Raw genomic sequence first — 19,753 nt, forward strand, 5'->3', positions numbered from 1 at the left:
CCGTGACTTACGGTACAGCAATATTTCGTTTGGTGTGATATTGCTTAATTACTGTCGTAGAGTGAGCCAGTGGCTAGACGTTGATTATTTTGGATTATTTATTTTGTTGGTCTTCCTGTGTGGGGACGCCATGTTCTCCCTGTGATTGTGTGAAGTTTCTCAGGTACTCCAAAAACAACCTCATTGACAACTCTGAATCGTAACTATGTTGAAACAAAAGTATGGTTGTTTCTCGGTACAGCATGTGGCCTATGATTGACTAGTGGCCTTTTCGGCGGAACCAGTCCAGCCTTTCACTCAAAAGTTGGCCGGGGTAAGCTCCAGCTCATTATCGTGAAAAGTGGTTCATAAAAATATGATGGTCTTCATTTTTTTGGGAGCTATATTTCAGTAGTTGAGAGCCGTGTACTCGACACGCAGGTAACCACAACCCCTACGTTCCCGTGGAGAGGAACTGCCGAATTGCCTTAATCTTCTACGATTGTCACAATCATGCTGGTTTCACAAACGTGCACGCCAGCTGGCAGCGTTGAATGCATGTTCATCTTTAAGACTACAGAAAATCCCAAATGAGCTCGGACACATTCTTTGTCGACATGACCAAAAAAAAAAGACATAACCCTCCACGGGAAGGCTGTTTTGTTCGCTGTTGAATCATACGTAAGGAGGCTTTGTTCCGTGACAAACTGAGGTGATGAGTGGAAAAATACTAGCTCAGTTTTCCCTATGAGGTGGTATGGTGGGCGGTCTAATTAGGTATGCGGCAAATGCTGTGTGGTACTGACCGACAGGTTCCCTCTGGTTCTGGTGGAGGACCTTGCTGTTACTTCCGTCCATGTTGGCCATGTTAATGGTGTTGCCATCTGTCCAATAGATTTTCCTGAGGGACAGGTGAACACTTAGACCTCCACACAGCATACCCCGGCGGTATAATCCAATTTATGAATTGCCGTTATCATCCGATCGATTAGGCTTATCCCGATGACCGTTGATGGGAACGATCCCTTCCGTCTTGCTCGCCAGTCAGGGTTGTTAATCGTGCGCATTGACGGCGACATAGCGATGATGGATACCGACATGTTTAATCTACTTACCCCTTGACGGGGTGCACTACAAGGCATCTGGGTTTATCAATGCCGTGGATGACTGAAGTCTTCAGGGAGCCATCAAAGCGAGCAACATTGATTTGTGACTCGTCATTCTCCGAGCTAAGCCAATATAAGTTCCTGGAAAGCCAGTCCAAAGCCAGACCGCGGCAGTTGACTATGTCTGGGGGAAAGCACACAACGCGAGCTATTACGTAGAAACCATACGTTGAAATTTTACCGGGCCACGAGAAATTCTCCCACCTGAAGAAATGATGGTCTCCAGTTGGGTGCCGTTGATGAAAGCCCGTTTGATAGTTTGGGTTTTAACGTCAGCCCAATAAATCCTCTCTTCCTCTGCGTCGTAATCCACCACGGTGACATCGTCAATGTCCGGCACCGTTAAGGCCGTCATGACGTTCATGTACGGGTTGTCGATGTCCACGCCTCGGATTTCCGAGCGCCGCACATAGAGGAGAAATCTTTTCAAGGCTGGGATCAGGAAAGAACAGCAACAAGTCCGAAAGGGTTAAGACGTTAACCTTCAAACGTGAAGGCCGAGTGTAGATGCTGACAGCACGTGGGAATGTCAGATTTAAATACAACGAAAAAGTCCTTCTAAATCTTCAAGATCCTAAGTCGTGAATTCAGAGAAAAATACTTTCAGTAGATGCATTGCTTGAAAAGAAAATGCCGTAGTATCCACTTTTCTACTCGCTAGGAGTGCCGTTTGATTGACAGTTGAGCAGTTCAAAATAGCTGGACAGTCGTTGCTCCCAATACAATTGAAAGTGCAAACGATTATTTTTCACGAGTTTAAAGCCTCATTGTATATCACTGCCATTTTTTTTTTTTTAGATCCAATTTTCCAAGATATTACTTTTACTTTACAGGGACTCCATTTTTTTACGCAGAATGGACATGATAAAGTTCCACAAGTACAAAACAAATGATTATAAACAAATCACAATAGGTCTGATAATTGTCTCATTTGAAATTGGATACGACATGGGGGCTAGCAAATATTTCTCAACGTCAATCAAACGGCGTTCCTGTAATTGCTGATCTTCTCCTCTCCATCTCCGCTGTCATAGGAGCAAAGTATGAAAAATGACAAATCTTTCTGCTCACCAAAGCAGGATTGTTGGTCGGGCGAGAGCTTCATAAGGTGCGGACAGGTGCAAGATGCGGTGGAGTTGTAATTGATGAGACACAGATGCGAGCAGGGACCGCGTCCATCATTTCCCTCGCAAGGGTTGGAGGCTGAGAGAAAGCAGAAGCGTCAACGGACAAAAGAAAACAAGTACCGAGAGGCTCTTTGTTGAAATGTTAAAATGTTGAAATGGCAAGCAAACAGAAAGGCTGTGTCAAAAAGGGACAAGTGAAACAGTTTTCTGCTGTGATGTCAAAAAAGGAGATAAAGCATCTCGATTGCGAATGCTCGGAAAGCGTCGGAGGGAAAAAAAAAAACATTTACTCTGACTCGTTTATGATGACAAAAGTAGAGCAGAAATGAAACAAAACACTTGAGTGGTTGAAGCACACGAGTCCACCTGAGGGCAAATTTAAAATGAATAGTAGGTCAAATTCAGCAAACGGGACACGGCGTCACAGTGACGCTAACACCCTCGTAGCATCTCGGTCAAACGAGCCGGTGCTCGACAAATGCCGGCCATCTGAATACTGTAGCATGTGATGCATGGGATGAATGGAACACATTTTGGGCTCTGTCGTCGTTAGACAATAGAGACGGGTCGCTCGGGCTCGTCGTCGTCGCTGGTAAAAGTAAATCATTTGAGAGATATGCAAATGAGCGTAACCCAACTGCTGTGTGCTTTCTAATCTGCTAATGATTGTTTGCCTACTCTCTCCGTGACGCACCCGCCCCTTTGTGTTTGGAGAGCCTCCGGTGAAAATGCCATTTACCGGCATGTGAGAGCGGCCGCATATTATATTTTCATTCTTTGTCGTATCGCATCGCAGCCCATTCTTCGCCTTGCTCTCGGCCAAATGTTCGGGGGTCAGCACGCTCCTCTGAATATAAGAAAGGATTGAGGAAGACAGACTCCATTGGATGACATCTGTCTATCGTCCAATGCTGCTACAGGAAGGAAATGATAATTGGGGAAAGCGGAGGAAGCGTTAAATTGACGTAAGCCCGATTAGCATGATGATAATACTCGTTTCCGCACGGTACACGGTTTGCAGTCGACATTGGGAATCTTGGCAGGAATGCAAATAACACGAGATTAGCTTTGTATTTGATCTTTCAATTGGAAACAGAAATGGATCAGTGTAATGATAATCATTTGCGGTGTCGTTGTCATTGTATGAAACCCAAACGATAAGAAGATGTACTTGCAATAGTTTGCCAAGCGCTAACCTTGCGGCTGTCGACTGGAATGGAAGATCTGCAGGTCAAAAGGTTGAGCGCTGGTCTTCTGGATGACGGTGACGTTTCGACCCGTCCACTTGTTGGCCCTTGCCAGAGTGTTGGTCCTCCAATCCGTCCAGTAGACGCTTCCTCCGAAGAGCGAGACGGCAAAAGGGTGCGACAGGTATTCGTGGCCCTTGAGGATCTCGATGACGCCGCTGCCGTCGTAGAGCGCCGAGAAAATGGCGTCCGAGCTGTTAAAGAGAGCGCCATATCAAAGTCCCTTTGCTCATACCGGAAGGGAAGAGACGCGAATACTCGAGTACCGTGCATCGGTCCAAATAATCCTCTTTTCCAGATGATCCAGTGTCAGTCCATTGGGCCAGGCTCCAATCTCCATATCTTTAAACACAATGTGACGACCTTGTCCGCTCATCGACGCCGCTTCGATTCGGGGGAACGTGGCGTCCCAGTCGGTCCAGAAGAGAATGCTGCCGTCACGAGAACCACATCAGGCATCCCGCAAGGTGGAAAAGCTAAAACAGTACGCTGCCCTAACTCAAACATCTCGACTCGGGTTGGTTTGGTTGTGAGGAAGACAAATAAAATCCATTAGCGAGCGCCCTCATTGACAGATGCAGCCAGTGTCCCAGAACAACAGCCGAGTGTGACCTCGCTACAACCCGCGGCAGACCTTGAACCAGGAGACCATCTGTTTTATGATGACTTTTTGCAGCTCAATGAGGCCTGAAAATGAACACCATCCAGGCGACCGTTAACGCTATCCCGAGTACGGACTAGCACAGATTTGGCTTTGCTTCACAAAGTCAACTTGAGCAAAATAACCCAGTGACGTCAACAAAAGCGTCCAAAGGGACCAAATAGCCGTGTCGGGCTCGATAGCCGCCGCGTTCACTTGATAAGGTCTGTCTGATCAATGGACCTCTACTTTGAGAGGATTCAAGTAATTAGATTAGAATTATAGCTCGGGAATGAAAGAGCACAGAGAGCAGCCATTAATCCTTGGCCGGATGGCCGTAACGTTTTAGCCATCCTCCCCGATGTGTCAAGAGTAGCATAGGGGAGAGAGCAGGAGCAGATTACGCAAGTCTTAAGAGTGTTAAATTGATTCTAGGAATGTCTGGCTTTTGCTTTAATCGGGAAATATTCTTGGCTCACTATACAGTCAGGGTTCAAGCAGTGCGGCGCATTAATCAGGGATGAGCTCCCAATTTCAGGGCAGCGGCCAAACTGCAGAATATCAATATTGCGCATCTGCATGCTGGGCAGTGGTCATCTTTTATCTGATTTGGATCAAGCATGCTTGGAAAGACAATCCAAACAACATGTTTACACTCATAGAAAAAGTTTACACACCCTTGATCAAATACCGTGACCCCCCCCCCCCCCCCAAACCCCCAATATTCTTATTAGGAGAACCATCTCCAGATACGTACCCTTGCCGCGGGTCCAAAGCGATGGCTCGGGGATGTTCCATCCCGCCCGCTATCAGCGTTGCCCGCATTTGTCCATCCAGTTGGGCTACCTCGATCTGGTCCAGATTACTGTCGATCCAGTACAGTTTTCCCGTAACCCAGTCCACAGCCAGGCCTTCCGGGGTGGCCAGGCCGTGTTGTATGACCACCTCAATCCCAGTCACCCCTGAGGTAGAAAACCAAAGACACTTGTAGCAGATTGGCTTCAGCAAGCAATTCCCCTCAAAAAAGCCGTTTACAGTTTAATTAATTTTAAGAATCTTGCTGTTGAAGATATTTTTATCCCCACCAAGAAAGCCGTGTCAGGGCCGGTGAATAAAATAAGCCGTTATCACCCACAAGGGTCCCTTTAGCGGCGACATCACTCGAGTCGTTTGTGTACACACGCCACGAGCTCACACGTTGGCCTACCTCCAGTCTCGGAGAGCCTTCCCCGGTAGATCTTATCCTCCACCACATCTGTCCAGTAAAGGAGGCTGCGATTAAAGTGGAAATCCAAGGCGATGGTATTCCTCAGCCCCGGTACAAGCAGGCTGTAGTCCCTCTTGTGAAGGTCTATCCGTCTTATCTCGTGGCGAATGGAGAAAATGATGAAAGCCTCAAAGGGATCTGAGCATGGGAAAGTGACAGCAAACAAGGAGCTTGTTTATATTGAGAGTGTGACACCAGGGGCTCACTTAATGGATGGCGTGACATCAACTCTAAGTGGCAAGCTGTGATCTCCTTTAAAAGGATCTACGGTACAACACGACTTATCTGCTATTGTTACCTTTTATGCATACAGTCGGTGGTGGGATGGAACACATTGACTGGACCAAAGTAGATTTTGCAGGGATCTGTGTTTGTGGCATGATTTAAAGACCCTCAGTTTGCTAGTTCACCTCAAATTTATCTTCCCGTCAGATAGTCTGCTAGCGTAGCCACTTTAGAGCGCCTTGTTGTTGGCCATGAGTGTGCGCACATGTGAGAAAGAAGGCGCAAAGGGAATCAACAAAAGTTGGACTTGACAGCTAGCTCGGGGACCTTCCTCCAGCACTTTGCGTCTTCCTCACTGTCCCGTCACTTTGTATTTCATTTGCTGCTTTCGTTCAGTCCTTGTCAGTTTGATGTCAATGTCAAGATGATGTTTGTTTGTCGCCGCTCTCGCCAAGCCCGGGCAAGCCTTTTTTGTTTAGGTACTTGGAATGTCATTCTGGGACTTGGGTTGATTGTACTGGTGCAGGAAATTGCAAAATCCCAGGACAGGTCCTTAAGGTGGCAGCAGCGATTGTGCTACTAAAGTCTGCCCACTGAGATTCGGTTTAATGAGCCAAATTATTTCTGCCTCCAGAACTGCTTGGGATCCGAAAGCTGTTTCTTTGTTTTAATCCGTAACACAATGCGCATGTTCAATAAAATATTCAAACGCACTCCTCAATAAAATGCACTTTGTTTTAATTGGCTGACGTATTTTTATGCCCTCTAAACATCAAATAAATCCTTCTGCAAATGCAATTAAAACGCCATCCTCGCTTCAATGACACTCGTCGTCCTAATAAGAGAAAAACATCTGCACTCGCGGATTTGGCTAAGACAGGCTTTTATCACGCGCAAAAGACGAATGTGCACTCGGGACGTCACAAAGAATCCAATGACACCTCTCTCCAGATGAAATTGTTTTTGTTTGCATGCAAAGTATGATTTATGACAAAGTGCGGCAATTTTGATCGCCTTCCAGGGAGAAAATGGTTGTGTTCTCCTTCTCCTTAATGTGTGATTAGAGCTGCGAACGCCATCCGTCTTGAAATGAAAATGGAGAAGCGAGTAATCAAAACAAGGCCCATTAATCTGCCTGTGACAATGCCTGTGTGTGTTTGTGTGTGAGACTCATGAAAAGTAGCTCATTCAATAACAACGTTGGAAATACTCCGAAGCAACATTGACAAAGTGTCTGCTTGCAAAGGATTTGCTTTTAGGAGAATGTCTGCAAAGGTGACGCAAGCTGTGGTTTGTGGGTGCGCGGCGGCGGCGGCGGCGGCATCACTGCAGATAGAATGAAACATTCACCAGTCAGCACGCGCATGTCTCCAATAATTGAATGAGATTGAATTTGACCTCACAAAGCACCCTCTGTTCCTGTTTTGCAGAGTAGCGCTGCTCTTGAGAATTCCAAAAAGGGAAGAAAACTTTCACATTTATATCTGCATTTGTTCAAATGAATACGGAAATGTATGACAGAACAAACAAAGCGTGAACTTCACTTCCAGTCATAAGTCAGACATGGTTTCGTATTCAGATGATGAGAAACTGTTTAAAGTCATGACTGCTAGTGTATATTTATCACTACCTGACCAAAGAGCAACTGCTTGAGTTTCAGTAAATCAAGGTATCAGTGGTGATCTGCTCCAATGGCCGTAACATGTGGAGTCCCTCAAGGCTCAATCTTTGAACCCCTTTTATTCAATTTGTATGTTTCCAAACGCCAATATTGGCATTCAAGGTATTTTCAAGACATGTGATGCTTTCAGTTCATCGACGGCCCTCTCATTAAATTTCCAAACTCTGTGGTCAGCAACAACAGGACAATTCCATGTTCTAAAGAGTGAGGATCTAGTCTAGCACGGCTACAAATTAGCATTCACCAGCATCCCCGAGGCGAGGCGTTACCTGTGCTGTGGCAGCTGTCTCCGTCGGGGTCCAGCCTCCATCCGGGATAACACGAGCACTTGACTGTGGTCTTGTACTGCTCACACACTTGGCTGCACTTCAGGTGGCGACTGCAGTAGTCCACCACCTCGCATGTCTTGTTGCTGGAGTCCAGGTGAAGTCCCGGGGGACAGGAACACACGACCCCTTTCCCCGGCGCCACCGTGCACATGTGGCTGCAGCCGCCTCGGGCCACCAGACACAAGTCTGAGGTAAACAAATGGCAACGCGTCTCACCATCGGAACACTGGCAGAGAAAATACTCGAAATAGCCGGAGATCAATTCTATGAACCCTCTGGAAGGTTGAAACCGTTTGAGAAGTGTCACAAAATGACTAAAGTCATGATGTTATGAAGACGATATTTGTGTTATTAAAAATGGATCACTCTAATGCCACAGTGCAGAAGAAAACAGTCAGCCAAGAAGTGTAATAGTTTGGAAAGATGATGAAACCATATTTGTTGGCTGTTATGAACTATTTAAGGCACTTTTCTGGTCCAGCAGCACATGAAGTCTGATCTTTTTCTCTATTATAGTCAGAACCTATTCATGCCATTTTTCACTTTTTATTTACAGTATCATTCTTCTCACTTAAATGCCGAGCATCCGCGTGGAAAGACACAGAAATGGGCAAATTGGCGGTCACAACAGCTTGTGGTGGCTGTGAGATCTGGTCATCTGGTGCAAATCAAAAAAAGAAAGGTCTCCCTGGGCCCAACCTAATTGACTTTGAGGGAAAGGCTGAGATAATGCAAGCACTCGAGGGTCCTAAAGGGCACCCCTGAGGCTTGGCGAGTGCTGCTGGAGAAAATGAAACTCCATGTTTGCGCTGGTCATTTGGAGAGATTAGAGGGAGAGTGCTAGCCACGAGAGATCTCATTCTTCCCTCATATGGCACTTGGACAACACTTGCTGATCATTAAGCCGGAGTATTTCCTCATTGTTTGTCCTTCTGGTCAGTGATCTGGCTCTGCAGTGAGGCTACAACGTCCACCCATAAACAACAATAACATGTTGGGCCAAACAATGTTGGTGAGAAAAATGAGATCAGAAGAGTTGAGCACACCGTTAATTCCTCCCAGCCTTCCAAAAACATATTTTTTAGGAGGTGTAAAAATTTATCGACCATCGATTGAATAATCATTGTCTGACTTTTGTCTGACAAACTGATTTTTGTCGCGGGCCGCATCGTCGTTATAGTTTCCTTCGGAGGGCCATTATGATCGTCAACAAACTGATGAATAACAAAGTTTGAAACCGAGGACTAATAAAAACTGCTCAAATATGTTTCAAATATCAATGGTAACAAAACTTGCTAGCAATATCTGTATTTTTTAAAAGTGAAGACAATTTGTAACTTTCGTATCGACAGATGAAGTCTCTTCGGGGGCCACATCAAATGATGTGGTGGGCCGTATCTGGCCCCCGGACCTTGACTTTGACACCTATGATCTAAATCATTGTCCGATAGGGTCCAACGCTTTCAAGCAAAATAAAATTGTATTCAATTATTTGATGACTGAATGGATAAACCTATTGAATAATCTATTCTAAAAATACATGCTAGCCCTACGTCATCAAAACATACAGTCATGAAATGACCTGCGTATGTCATTGCAGCAATTCGGTGGTGCCGCAGGGATTGATAAGTGCGATAATGCCCATCGATGTAAGAATGTCACCACCAAGGCATGATGAACAGTCCAAATGGATGGTGGGCAAAATAGCCCAAGAGTGAGTGAACGGCCACTCTGTCTGGCCGCGTCAATTTAAGAGCAATCTGTCCGAGCGTGTCATCGGTGACAGCTTGCAAGTCTTTTCGACCCGGCGCGAAATAAAGGGGAAAATTGATGGGCGTGCACTTTCGCAATTGAATGTCGATGACGCATAGACTTCATGAAAAATGACAAGATGGACCACACAGGTTCCCGTTATACGCTACGAAGCTCTAAATATGCAGTTGATACTGTATTTGATGAATATTGCATTTTTTTTTCCAAAGCTTCTTTTCTCGGGAGAACTGGAAATCAAGGTTTGTGTATTTAAACATCAGAAGCTGCCTTTTGACAATTCCTCGCTGAAGTTTGATCTACCACATGTCTATTTAAAGAAGAGGAACCAAAAGAATGGCAGCAAAGCTCCCAATGTTGTTGACAATTTGGGATTTATTCAAGCTGTTTTGCAGCTGCAGTATCCACCAAGTTGGGCTCCGAACTTGAAAGGTCAGGTTGACACCAACCTCAAACTGGCGGGATGCGCTCAGCATGCCGTCGTATTTTCGTCAGACCGTATCCAATGCAAAGATGCTTTCAAAGACCAAACTTTCCTTTCCTCGCCTCCCGACTTATTTATTTTTCTTTTCGAACGTCACCTCAGCGATGCGCTCGACCGGGACTCTTTGCCCGAAAGGAGGAGACTGGGCGAGTCTTTTGAGTTTTTCAACTCATTGCGACGACTTTAGGACATTTTCTTCATCTGGCGCAACAGACCTTGGCCGCCCTTCGCTAAGCCGTAACTTCCGAATACTTTTGATTTTGAAATGCCAAGCCCGAGTTGTATCGCTCATGGGTTGGGTGTGGGGAGCTTACAAAGAGAGGACGCAGTTGAAGCGGAATATAAATGTGTGTGATGAATATGATGTGCTAACAATTTGAAATTAAACGAGATTACCGCAAACGGGTCCTTCGTCCGAGCGGTCGGCACAGTCCACTTTACTGTTGCAGATCTTGTCCGGCGTCAGGCAGACGGAGGTGTCGTTGGCGCAGTGGTACTTGGGCGGCTTACAGACGGACGACTCGCAGGACTCCTCGTCCGAGCGGTCCTCGCAGTCGATGTCGCCGTCGCATACCCAGCTCTTTGTGATGCACTTACCTGGAAACGGGGATTCATAGTCCATAAATCAATCAATGATGTATATAAAGTCTTCCTGGTCGTTATGCGGGGTACAGCACATTAAAAAAAATCAGTGGGAATGTTAAAAATCAGTACCTCGCTTTAATATTGCATGAGCCCTGTCGAGCTGGTCCACTTGTGGACATTTCAACCTGTTGCCATGGCAACGGGAACAATGCAGGTTTTATTTCGACCAGCCAGGCCATATTGTTTAAATGCGTTACTTTTATGACAAAAATATTTGTCGAGCTTCAAAGACAGTACATAGACATTGTTTCAAGTGACTAGTTAGAGAACTTGTGTTGCTCATTTGAGCTGCTTGTTTAGAGCGCAGCATTCCTTCACGGCGCACGTTCGATAGAAGTAGGTGGAACTACTGACGGAGGCGAGCAAAGCAAAACATCATAGCGTGCCTCGTCATTTTTGTGCTGGGGCAGGATTGCAGCAACTTCCAATTTACGGATTTTTCTTTAAAGTCCCCACATTGGTTTATTCTTGGTGCCGGATCAGTGTGTGTGTGTATGTGTGTGTGTGTGGGAGGAAGGAGCGACAGCTGAGGGTGGCATTGTGTGTGCGCACGTGTGCGTTCAGATGGGTATGTTTGTCGATATTGACGTGGAAGCTCTCGTGCTGGCTTCCCCATTAAAAAAAAAAAAATAATAATATGTAACATTATCCATACACGGCATGTTTAATGCTTGGTGTGACGCCAGCACGGTAGCAAATGAAAATACATGAAAACAATATATATTGGACAGAAATGCACCGCAATAATAAAACGATGTTGGTAGCATGATCCTTTGACTGAATTGATAAAAGACATTTACAGCTTGTGGGATGAAAAAAAGCAGTGGGATGAATAAAAATGGGCAAAGAAAATGCAAAACGCAAAAGCATCATTATTCAGAGTGGTGGCACAAAAAAAGTGTTTGCATTAGTAGAGTGTATTAACAGAAAATATTTTTTCTGTAATATTTCAAAAATATCTAATTTTTTATTTATATATATATATATATACATATATATACACTACCGTTCAAAAGTTTGGGGTCACAAAATTGTTTGGGTGACCCCAAACTTTTGAACCGTAGTGTATATATTTATTTAGATAATTATTTATAGATTATATATATAATCTTCTGTGTAAAAAATCTTATAATATATATGTATACTTATATTCATAGATTATTTATAATCTTATACAAATATAAAATATAATTTATAATATTTAATTCATAATATTTTATTATAATAATATTTACACTACCGTTCAAAAGTTTGGAGTCACCCAAACAATTTTGTGACCCCAAACTTTTTAATAATAAAAAAAAAGCGTCAAAACACTATTTTGGATGAACCAACTACAGACGTCTCTTATTTCATAGTGTTTTCCATACATTAAATTTTTTCATGGCTCGATGCACGAACAAATGCGCGTCTTATTTTTCGTCTCATCCGTCACGCTGTCCCTTCATCTGATATTAACCTGGGTAAAGACTCAGGCAAGAATTCCTAATGCTTTGGTGAGCTTTTTCATGTAAACAATCCAATATTCTTACCCGTATCTTTGCAGGTAAACTTGGCCTTGGGGTCGCACATCCTTTTGGTGCCTCGGCAGTCTTTCTCGTCGCTGGCGTCTTCGCAATCCTTGTCTCCGTCGCATCTCCAGCGCTCGGGGATGCAGGTCCCATCTGTGACGCAGTGGAATTCCTCCCCGCTGCACTCAATCACAGATGGCAGGGCTGAAAGGAAAGTCACTCAACTATTGATTGGATCGCAACAGTGCTCCGCGACGCGCCGTCGCGGGCCAAGGCGCAGCAGCCTGGAATCATTCCATGGGGACACGTTTTATTGTTGACATATTTGTATTTATAGGGAAGGTGAGGCTGCTATTCTCTTGTTGTTTGCTTTCCAAAATGAACATTTTGAGACCGAGGTTGACGGCCATATGCCGTCGGCGTTATGGATTTGTGTGCCCCCCCCCCCCGCCATGTTTTTACACTGAATCATTTCAAAAGAACCGTGAGGTCACTCTGAGTACGGCTTCATTTCTGCCTAAGAACATTCTAAGGACAGAATTCTTCCTCTTAAGCACAACAGAAAGGACAAGATAATAAGCAGCCTGGCGTTGTTTGTGTTTCAAGAGAAAAGATTCAACCCTGAAACGAGGCGGCGCTGACAGCTCAACGCTTGTGACGCAAAGCTCAAAAGTAGAGTCAAAGCTCAGGCTGACTCGCTCCTTTGTGCTCGGAGGCGGGCCCACCAGCGTCACAAAACGGTTTGATGAATACTCGACATATTCCGATGACAAGCAAGTGAGCTGTGAGGCTGCATTAGTTGTTTTTTTTCACCCCGCGCTCTGCATTAATTAGATGAAATGATTCAGCTCCCGACGTTGAAGTTAGCCCCAGAACGGCGACTAGATAAGATTAGTCACACATGAGTGTTAAAACAACGTTATTCAAATTAAGATGATTCATTGCTGAACTCGTAATTACAACGGATGGATTTATGCCTTGCCTTGATTTGCCGAACCACAATTAGCACGCTAAAATGGACATGAAAAGTCACAGTTTGCGTGGAAAAAAAATGCTGCTGTCAAGCTAGGGAAAATTAGTTTATAATTTATAGTCAAATTAGAATCACAGGGCGAGTAATTTCTTTTTTTGTATTATTTTTTATTTATTTATTCATTTATTTATTTATTTATTGTTTCTTGCCTGTCCTGTTCAGAGTAAGAGCGGCTCGTCTTTATATATATTAGCACGTATATAATGTGTGACTTCCTTCTCACCTGCCGATCCACCCCGGCAGGTGGCGTTCTCATCGCTGAAGTCTCCGCAGTCGTTATCGCCATCGCAGGCCCAGTGACCCGGGATGCAGCGGCCGCTAGCGCACTGGAACTGGTTGTTGGCGCAAGGCCGGGCGCAGCCCGCTTCATCGCTACCATCGCCGCAGTCGTCGTCTGAACAAATTTACGGCGAGTTGGAAGCGGTCCAAACAGCACGGTGGAAAAACGTCCAAACCTGAATCGCAGCGCCACTTTTCACTGATGCAGCGTCCGTTGGAACAGGTGAACGCCGTGAGGATCTCACAAGTGGGAAACGCTGATGGGAAAAAAAAAAAAAAAAAATCATCAACTGATTTCCTTCAACAGACACCAACAGAAAAAAAAACCCAAATGGAAAAGTAACAATGAAGACTTCCAACTCAACGCTTTGTGACTTTCATTTAGCGATCCACGTTTCTGGGCAACCTGAAGGGAAATTGTAACGATATCGTTTTTTTGCCAGTTAAGACAACAAAGCAATCGGGCTTGATGGTATGACACGTCAACGTTTGTCCTCTGGCCACATCTCATTCAAGGAGACTTTGGCGCTATCTTACCTATAGAAATATGGATTCTTCTCTTTTCCTGACATTTCTATTCCCGACAGAGATTGTTCTCTTTTCGGACTTTAGAGATAAGCCTTCGGTGTGTATCAAAATGGATTCGGATATCCTTACAGGATGTCGAAACCTTTATTGACTTCAGAATGAAATGCAATTCTAGATTTGAATTGATTTGTCCGCATCTGCTTCTCCTCAAAGGCTGGCACGGAAAACATCTATTTTTTTATTTTAAACGAGACAATCGTATTCACGGGGTCTTATTGACAGACCATTGCTGGATGGAATTTAACAGTCATTAAAAATGAAACAGCGAGCATCCATAAATAATGAAGGTTTCAAGTAAACAGTGAGCTTGCGTGGCGGCTAAAAATGAAATGCCCACATCCATAAATAATGTCAGGTTCCCATGAAGAGAAAAGTGAGATACAGAGTGACAACTCCTAAACTACTGACAAACCAAATCTACACGGGTATCCATCTTGGAGACAATCGCCACTTGAGGAGCTATCCTCGGACCGGCAGAAGCTCCACCGAAGCTGTCGGGAACGCACGGTGGAGCGCCTCCGGGCGAGTAATGCCCGAGGACGCTTAGACAACAGTGAGCGAGAAAATATGTTTTCCTACCCGGCTTGATTATGATTGAACGTAGCCAAGCATGAACTTCAATTACCGCTCGCACCCCGGCAGTTTGCCACGCCGGCATCTCCGAGCGGCTGAGGATGCGCCAAAAGGAGTCGAAGGCGATTCGACCCAGTGCGGCAACAACCGCTCACGACAAACGACGACATACTGATTAACTCATTCACTGCCGGCACGGTTCAAATAGACGTATATATCCGTCAATGGCAGTGAAAGAGTTAAAGGCAAAAAAGGTGGAATTAAGTACCGTATTTTCCGGACTATAAGGCGCACCGGACTATAAGGCGCACCTTCAATGAATGGCCCATTTTAAAACTTTGTCCATATATAAGGCGCACCGGACTATAAGGCGCACCATTAATGCATCATGTCAGATTTCTAATCATTCTCCATTTTATCTTTTTTATTTCAACTTCAGATGCAACAAATGACTTTATAATCATAAAATAACGATCCATAGTCTTTTTGATTCATGATTCATAGTCTTCAGCAGGCCACTTATGCTTGATTTCATGACACAATGCTTCGGGCCAGTTTCAATTTAGGAATTTAGTCCATATATAAGGCGCACTGGACTATAAGGCTTTCAGTAATTTTTTTGGGTGGATTTCACTTGTTTACTAAAAGTGTTTTCTGAGATTCTTTTTCGATTGGACATGACTCAAGAAGAGCAGCAAGGCTTCTAAAATATATGTTGAGCAACACCCTTGAAAACACATGCCGTCCGTCATGTTGCTCTGTTGCCCCGAAGAACCGACATCCATCTTTCAGTTTGAAGTCTCTCGAATGCACTAATGTGTGTCGATGACAATCAAAAATGCATGCTCGCTGAAGAATGTTTTAGTACTTGTCGGAGTTTTGTAAAAAGACGAGCTTGTGCAGTCTCGCGGAAAAAAAAAAAGTTCGACTTTTTTTTTTCTTCTGAAAAAAGGAATTCTATATTTAAAGGTATAAATAGTTTCATGAGCGCGAGTTGTTTTCTACTTTCTTGCTGTGCGTGATTTTGTCACACGCCGAGCTAGCTTTGTATTGCGTTTAATTGACTGATGCCTTTTGTAGTTTGCTGTGCTGTAGGACGACAATGCACGATTAAAGTTGCATGAGAAAGGGATGCAAATAGAAAGGGCTCACAGGATGGTGCAGCGCAGTTCCAAAAAATGAAGCTGGACCTAATGTAGATGTAACTAACTGAGAGTGCATTGGGAGTAGTGGAGCAATGAGTCCCGAGGTGCCGTATCCAACACACCACCACCGCAAGCGAGATACTTTGTGGTCGTCTCCGCTTGGAGCAAAAATTATTTTGAACGTTGTCTGTCCGACACTCAACACGGATCAATGTAAGTAAGCTGGACTCCCGCGGGACTGCAGTCGTCCCGTCAGATGAGACGCTTGTCCAAACAAAGCGCATGGGATGGGATTTACCCGGCGCCCACCTCCGCTCTCTCCCCGTCATCGACATTTGGATGAAGACGTCATTTGCCTTAATAGTCGCTATCCTGTTTTGTGCAACCCACTGGGCGCTCTGATGGAGCGGAAAGCTTCACGCTGCGGGATGACCTGCTCGGTCAACCCGTGACGGGGCTTCCGGAGACGTCGTATGCTGGCCTTGCTGTGGTTTCACACTGAGGGATGACATCGATATAGTGTGTGTGTGTGTGTGGGGGGGGGGTTATGGGTTACCAGAGTGACTTGAAAATCACTTATTTTGGTTTTTAGTGTTATTGTGGTGTTGCGGTGTTGTGTGTCTTTCATGTTTAAGGTTTCATTTAAAACAATTGCAAGACTAGAAGAGAAACAATTGCAAGACTAGAAGAGAAAGAATTGTCTAGTTCACTTTGAGTAAAAAATATAGAAAAGAAACAAAAATATATATATTAAAATATATATAAATATATATATATTATACTATATATAATATTTATGTATATATTAAATATACATATATTTTTAATATTTAGATATGAAAAAATATCTTTTTTTTTCTTCTCTTAAATACCGAAGTTGATTTTTTTTTTTAAACTCGCCCCTTTCAATCTTGTTACTTAAGTGAGGAGTTTCAGTACAATAGAACACTGCCATAAAAAAAATCACTTGCCTTATAATTGGCATGAAAGCTTCTTGAATGTTAAAAAGGGCTGCCAGAGGAGAACAGCCCATTCATAATGGAGTAGCTGCAATGTTGAACTCACACTTGAATGAGAGGTGAGAACCCGACATGAGACTTACTGCACGATACTTCATCAGTCGCGTCGCCGCAGTCGTCCTCGCGATCACAGAGCCACGCTTGAGGTATGCACCGCCCGTTCTGACACGCGTACTGGTCAGCCTGACATGACCGGGCTGAGGTAAAGAAAAAATAATAAATCAAGGAAAGACCAGCGCTTACTTCATTCACTTCCAACGTGCATAAGTCAACGTAGGCTGTGGAGAACCTGCCTAATCAGCCAGATGTCAATGTCTGCCTTGTGCTTTATCGCTCCATCACTCGAACGTCTAACGGCCTTGGGAAATTACGCCATTGACGGCGACATGCCGCACGCCACTGCCGGACCCCCACAGGCGGGTGACCTCTTGTTGATGTGGAATATACGCGTCAATCTGACGACGAGGGTACATTCCTCACCTTCTGCTTAATGCGCGGTGATTGATCCCTCCAAACATAAATCGCTCCGGAGGGGGATCGTTAAGGACGGCGATGCTAATGCGGTGAATGTTATATTGTGCTACAACAGTTGGAGTGATTACAAGTTGAAAGCACATCATTAAACAATTGAGATACAAATTGAAGTCGTTGACCATGCTCGCGCCATAAATCGGCTCTCCCCATTGACATGGGACGGAAATACCGTAAATCTGGTCCAGTCTCCTCCATAAAAACAAAATAAGTTGGAGTTCAGGCAGACGTAAACGAAAAAGAGTTGTTTTACAACTACAGTGACTCAGTAAGCTGCTCGAATATGACTTGACCTGTCTTTTTCCGTAGATGACTGCTAGCCGGTCTGAAATGTCTGTTTCCCTTAGCATCAAGCTAGCAGGGGCACGCACGGGGCAAAATTGTTCATTTCTATCGCTCTTTACCGATTCAGAGTCTATTTCTTTTTTCTGATCAGGATATTTGGCAGTAAACACACACCTGAACACGTGACGTTGGCCTCGTCCTCGTCGCTACCGCAGTCGTTTGTCCCGTCGCAAAGCCATTTCTTGGGAATGCAGCGTTTGTTTTTGCATTTGAAGTGATCGATCGGACACGAGTGATTGTCTGCAAAGAAAATGGATGTCAAGTATTCCGCACAAGACATATCTGTGTGAACATACGCATTCTCGTTCAGCAGGTGTGTCGAAACTTTTCTCGTGACCAGCGCCAAAGTGTATCCAGAGTCAGATGATGAAATATAGCAAGAAAAGGAGCAGCTAACAAATCAATACGGTGTATAAAACATTGTGTTTTCTGACAGCCTCCATAAAGACACCATTCCTTATTTGCTGCATCCATGTGGCAAATTGCAACCATACATCACACATAGAAGCCACTGACCAAGTGTCAGACTCTGTGAGAGTGCTTCGAGTAAGTGCGGCTCGGCGCTGACCGTAAATTCATGTTGAAAATGTTGCTTTTCACAACGCGGCTTAGGAAACCAGTTACCAGCTGGTATTAGCCGTAAGCTAGCACGATGAGGGAATGAGATCATTCAAAGTCCCCTCAAAGGCTTTCCGTTATTTTGATTATTCGGCTCTCGCAGTGAAGTCAGGTGACAAACAAGACGCAGAAGCAATTCAAAGAGCACATTTCACTTCAGTAAAAGGCAGGACAGATGGGGAACATCTTTATGTTAGCGCTGACATTTCCAAGGATAAAGGTTAACAGCATGGACCGTTTTGCGTCTCATTTCTGCACATGTAAGACAAATTGAGCAGGGCTCACAGCAAGTGTGGCTTTCTTCGTCGCTGGCGTCCAGACAGTCGTCGTCTCCGTCGCATTTCCACAGCGCCTGGATGCAGCGCCCGTTACGGCACTGGAATTCTTCCTTTTTACACCGCTGCGGTTCTGGAGCGCTGCCGGAACCTTTCGGGAGAGACGGCAAAATATGTATTTTTTTTTATGAAGAATTGTTTTTGTGGGCGTTATTGGCACGGTTATGATGATGTGGGGAAAAACATGCTAATCATGTGCCATGACCTCGTTGCTAACCGGCGGGATTTGAATATAGCATACGGAATGCTTCTCAGGTGATTTGCATTGGAGAAAAGGCAGCTATTAGTTGCTCGTTCCACCGAAGAATGGAAGGATTACAGCGCGCTGGGAAAAGACGGTTTTAAGCCTCTCGCTCCGTCGGACTCATTTTCTTCCCACCTGCACAGGTGACATTGTTCTTCTCCAGAAGCTGGTTGTCAGCACAGGCACACACTCTGCCTCCTGGGATGGCAAGGCAGAGGGTACTACAGCCGCCATAATTCAAACTGCAGGCGTTGTCACCTGGGAACGCAAAAAGAAAGGATCCCGAATAAGGTGTCGTGCTCATTTAAAGGCGCTCTGAAGTGAAAATAAATGTCGACTAAACTTGACACAGCCCATTTGCGGCTGACAATGAGGCGCTCTACAACAGAATACGTTTTTAGCTAACTGCATGGGCTACAATCATTTGGAATTTTGGATTTTATCCAATAATTCATGTTGGAAAGTTTTCTTCTGAATGTTGGGTGCCTGTTAAGAGCAGAAGAAAAGAAAGGCCTGCCGTGTGGACGGGTTGTGTCCGTATTCCGGTGTCAGCTATATCCGTTACCTCTCCTATCTACTCTTCTCAGCTTCCTAACAGCGCGAATCCATCATCATTTGCAGTAGAGTGAGGACGCCTTGGCCACCCAATACAACTTGACAAAGTGGAGGCTCAAGAGACTCCAGAGTGTCTGCCGCCTTCGCCTTACGATGCCAACTTTGATTCCCGTACGTGTGTATGCAGATTCGGAGGCTGCATAGGGACCAACTATGAACTTTAGACCTAACCTTGCAATTTGTGCTTGTTCAAGAACAAATAAAGTTCAAAACTGTAGCTAACACCAATGATAAGTTGACTGGCATACAACCAGTGTAAGAAACGATCAAAATAAACCTGAATGCATAATCAAAAAGAAATGCTCTTGTCCTGGGAATAGTCATGTGTGGCTTCTGCTTTGTCCGGTGGGCAACGAG

General features: G+C 44.7%; 1 protein-coding gene across 1 annotated transcript in view; it reads right to left on the reverse strand.

Moving 5' to 3' along the window:
- Window positions 1-19,753, reverse strand: part of lrp1bb (low density lipoprotein receptor-related protein 1Bb) — a 134,588-nt gene that overhangs the window by 49,327 nt on the left and 65,508 nt on the right. The window contains exons 15-31 of the mRNA XM_061287322.1: window positions 18,917-19,039; window positions 18,488-18,628; window positions 17,699-17,824; window positions 16,792-16,905; window positions 13,560-13,640; window positions 13,328-13,498; window positions 12,093-12,275; window positions 10,312-10,512; window positions 7,602-7,847; window positions 5,367-5,564; window positions 4,917-5,121; window positions 3,786-3,950; window positions 3,469-3,713; window positions 2,217-2,348; window positions 1,350-1,577; window positions 1,095-1,269; window positions 786-880 (exon numbers count right to left, since the gene is read on the reverse strand). Coding sequence (XP_061143306.1) covers window positions 786-880; window positions 1,095-1,269; window positions 1,350-1,577; window positions 2,217-2,348; window positions 3,469-3,713; window positions 3,786-3,950; window positions 4,917-5,121; window positions 5,367-5,564; window positions 7,602-7,847; window positions 10,312-10,512; window positions 12,093-12,275; window positions 13,328-13,498; window positions 13,560-13,640; window positions 16,792-16,905; window positions 17,699-17,824; window positions 18,488-18,628; window positions 18,917-19,039 — 2,829 coding nt within the window. The remainder of the gene's footprint in view (window positions 1-785; window positions 881-1,094; window positions 1,270-1,349; window positions 1,578-2,216; window positions 2,349-3,468; window positions 3,714-3,785; window positions 3,951-4,916; window positions 5,122-5,366; window positions 5,565-7,601; window positions 7,848-10,311; window positions 10,513-12,092; window positions 12,276-13,327; window positions 13,499-13,559; window positions 13,641-16,791; window positions 16,906-17,698; window positions 17,825-18,487; window positions 18,629-18,916; window positions 19,040-19,753) is intronic.

Source organism: Syngnathus typhle, linkage group LG9 (genome assembly GCF_033458585.1).
Source record: "Syngnathus typhle isolate RoL2023-S1 ecotype Sweden linkage group LG9, RoL_Styp_1.0, whole genome shotgun sequence".
In the NCBI taxonomy this organism is placed as follows: Eukaryota; Metazoa; Chordata; class Actinopteri; order Syngnathiformes; family Syngnathidae; genus Syngnathus; species Syngnathus typhle.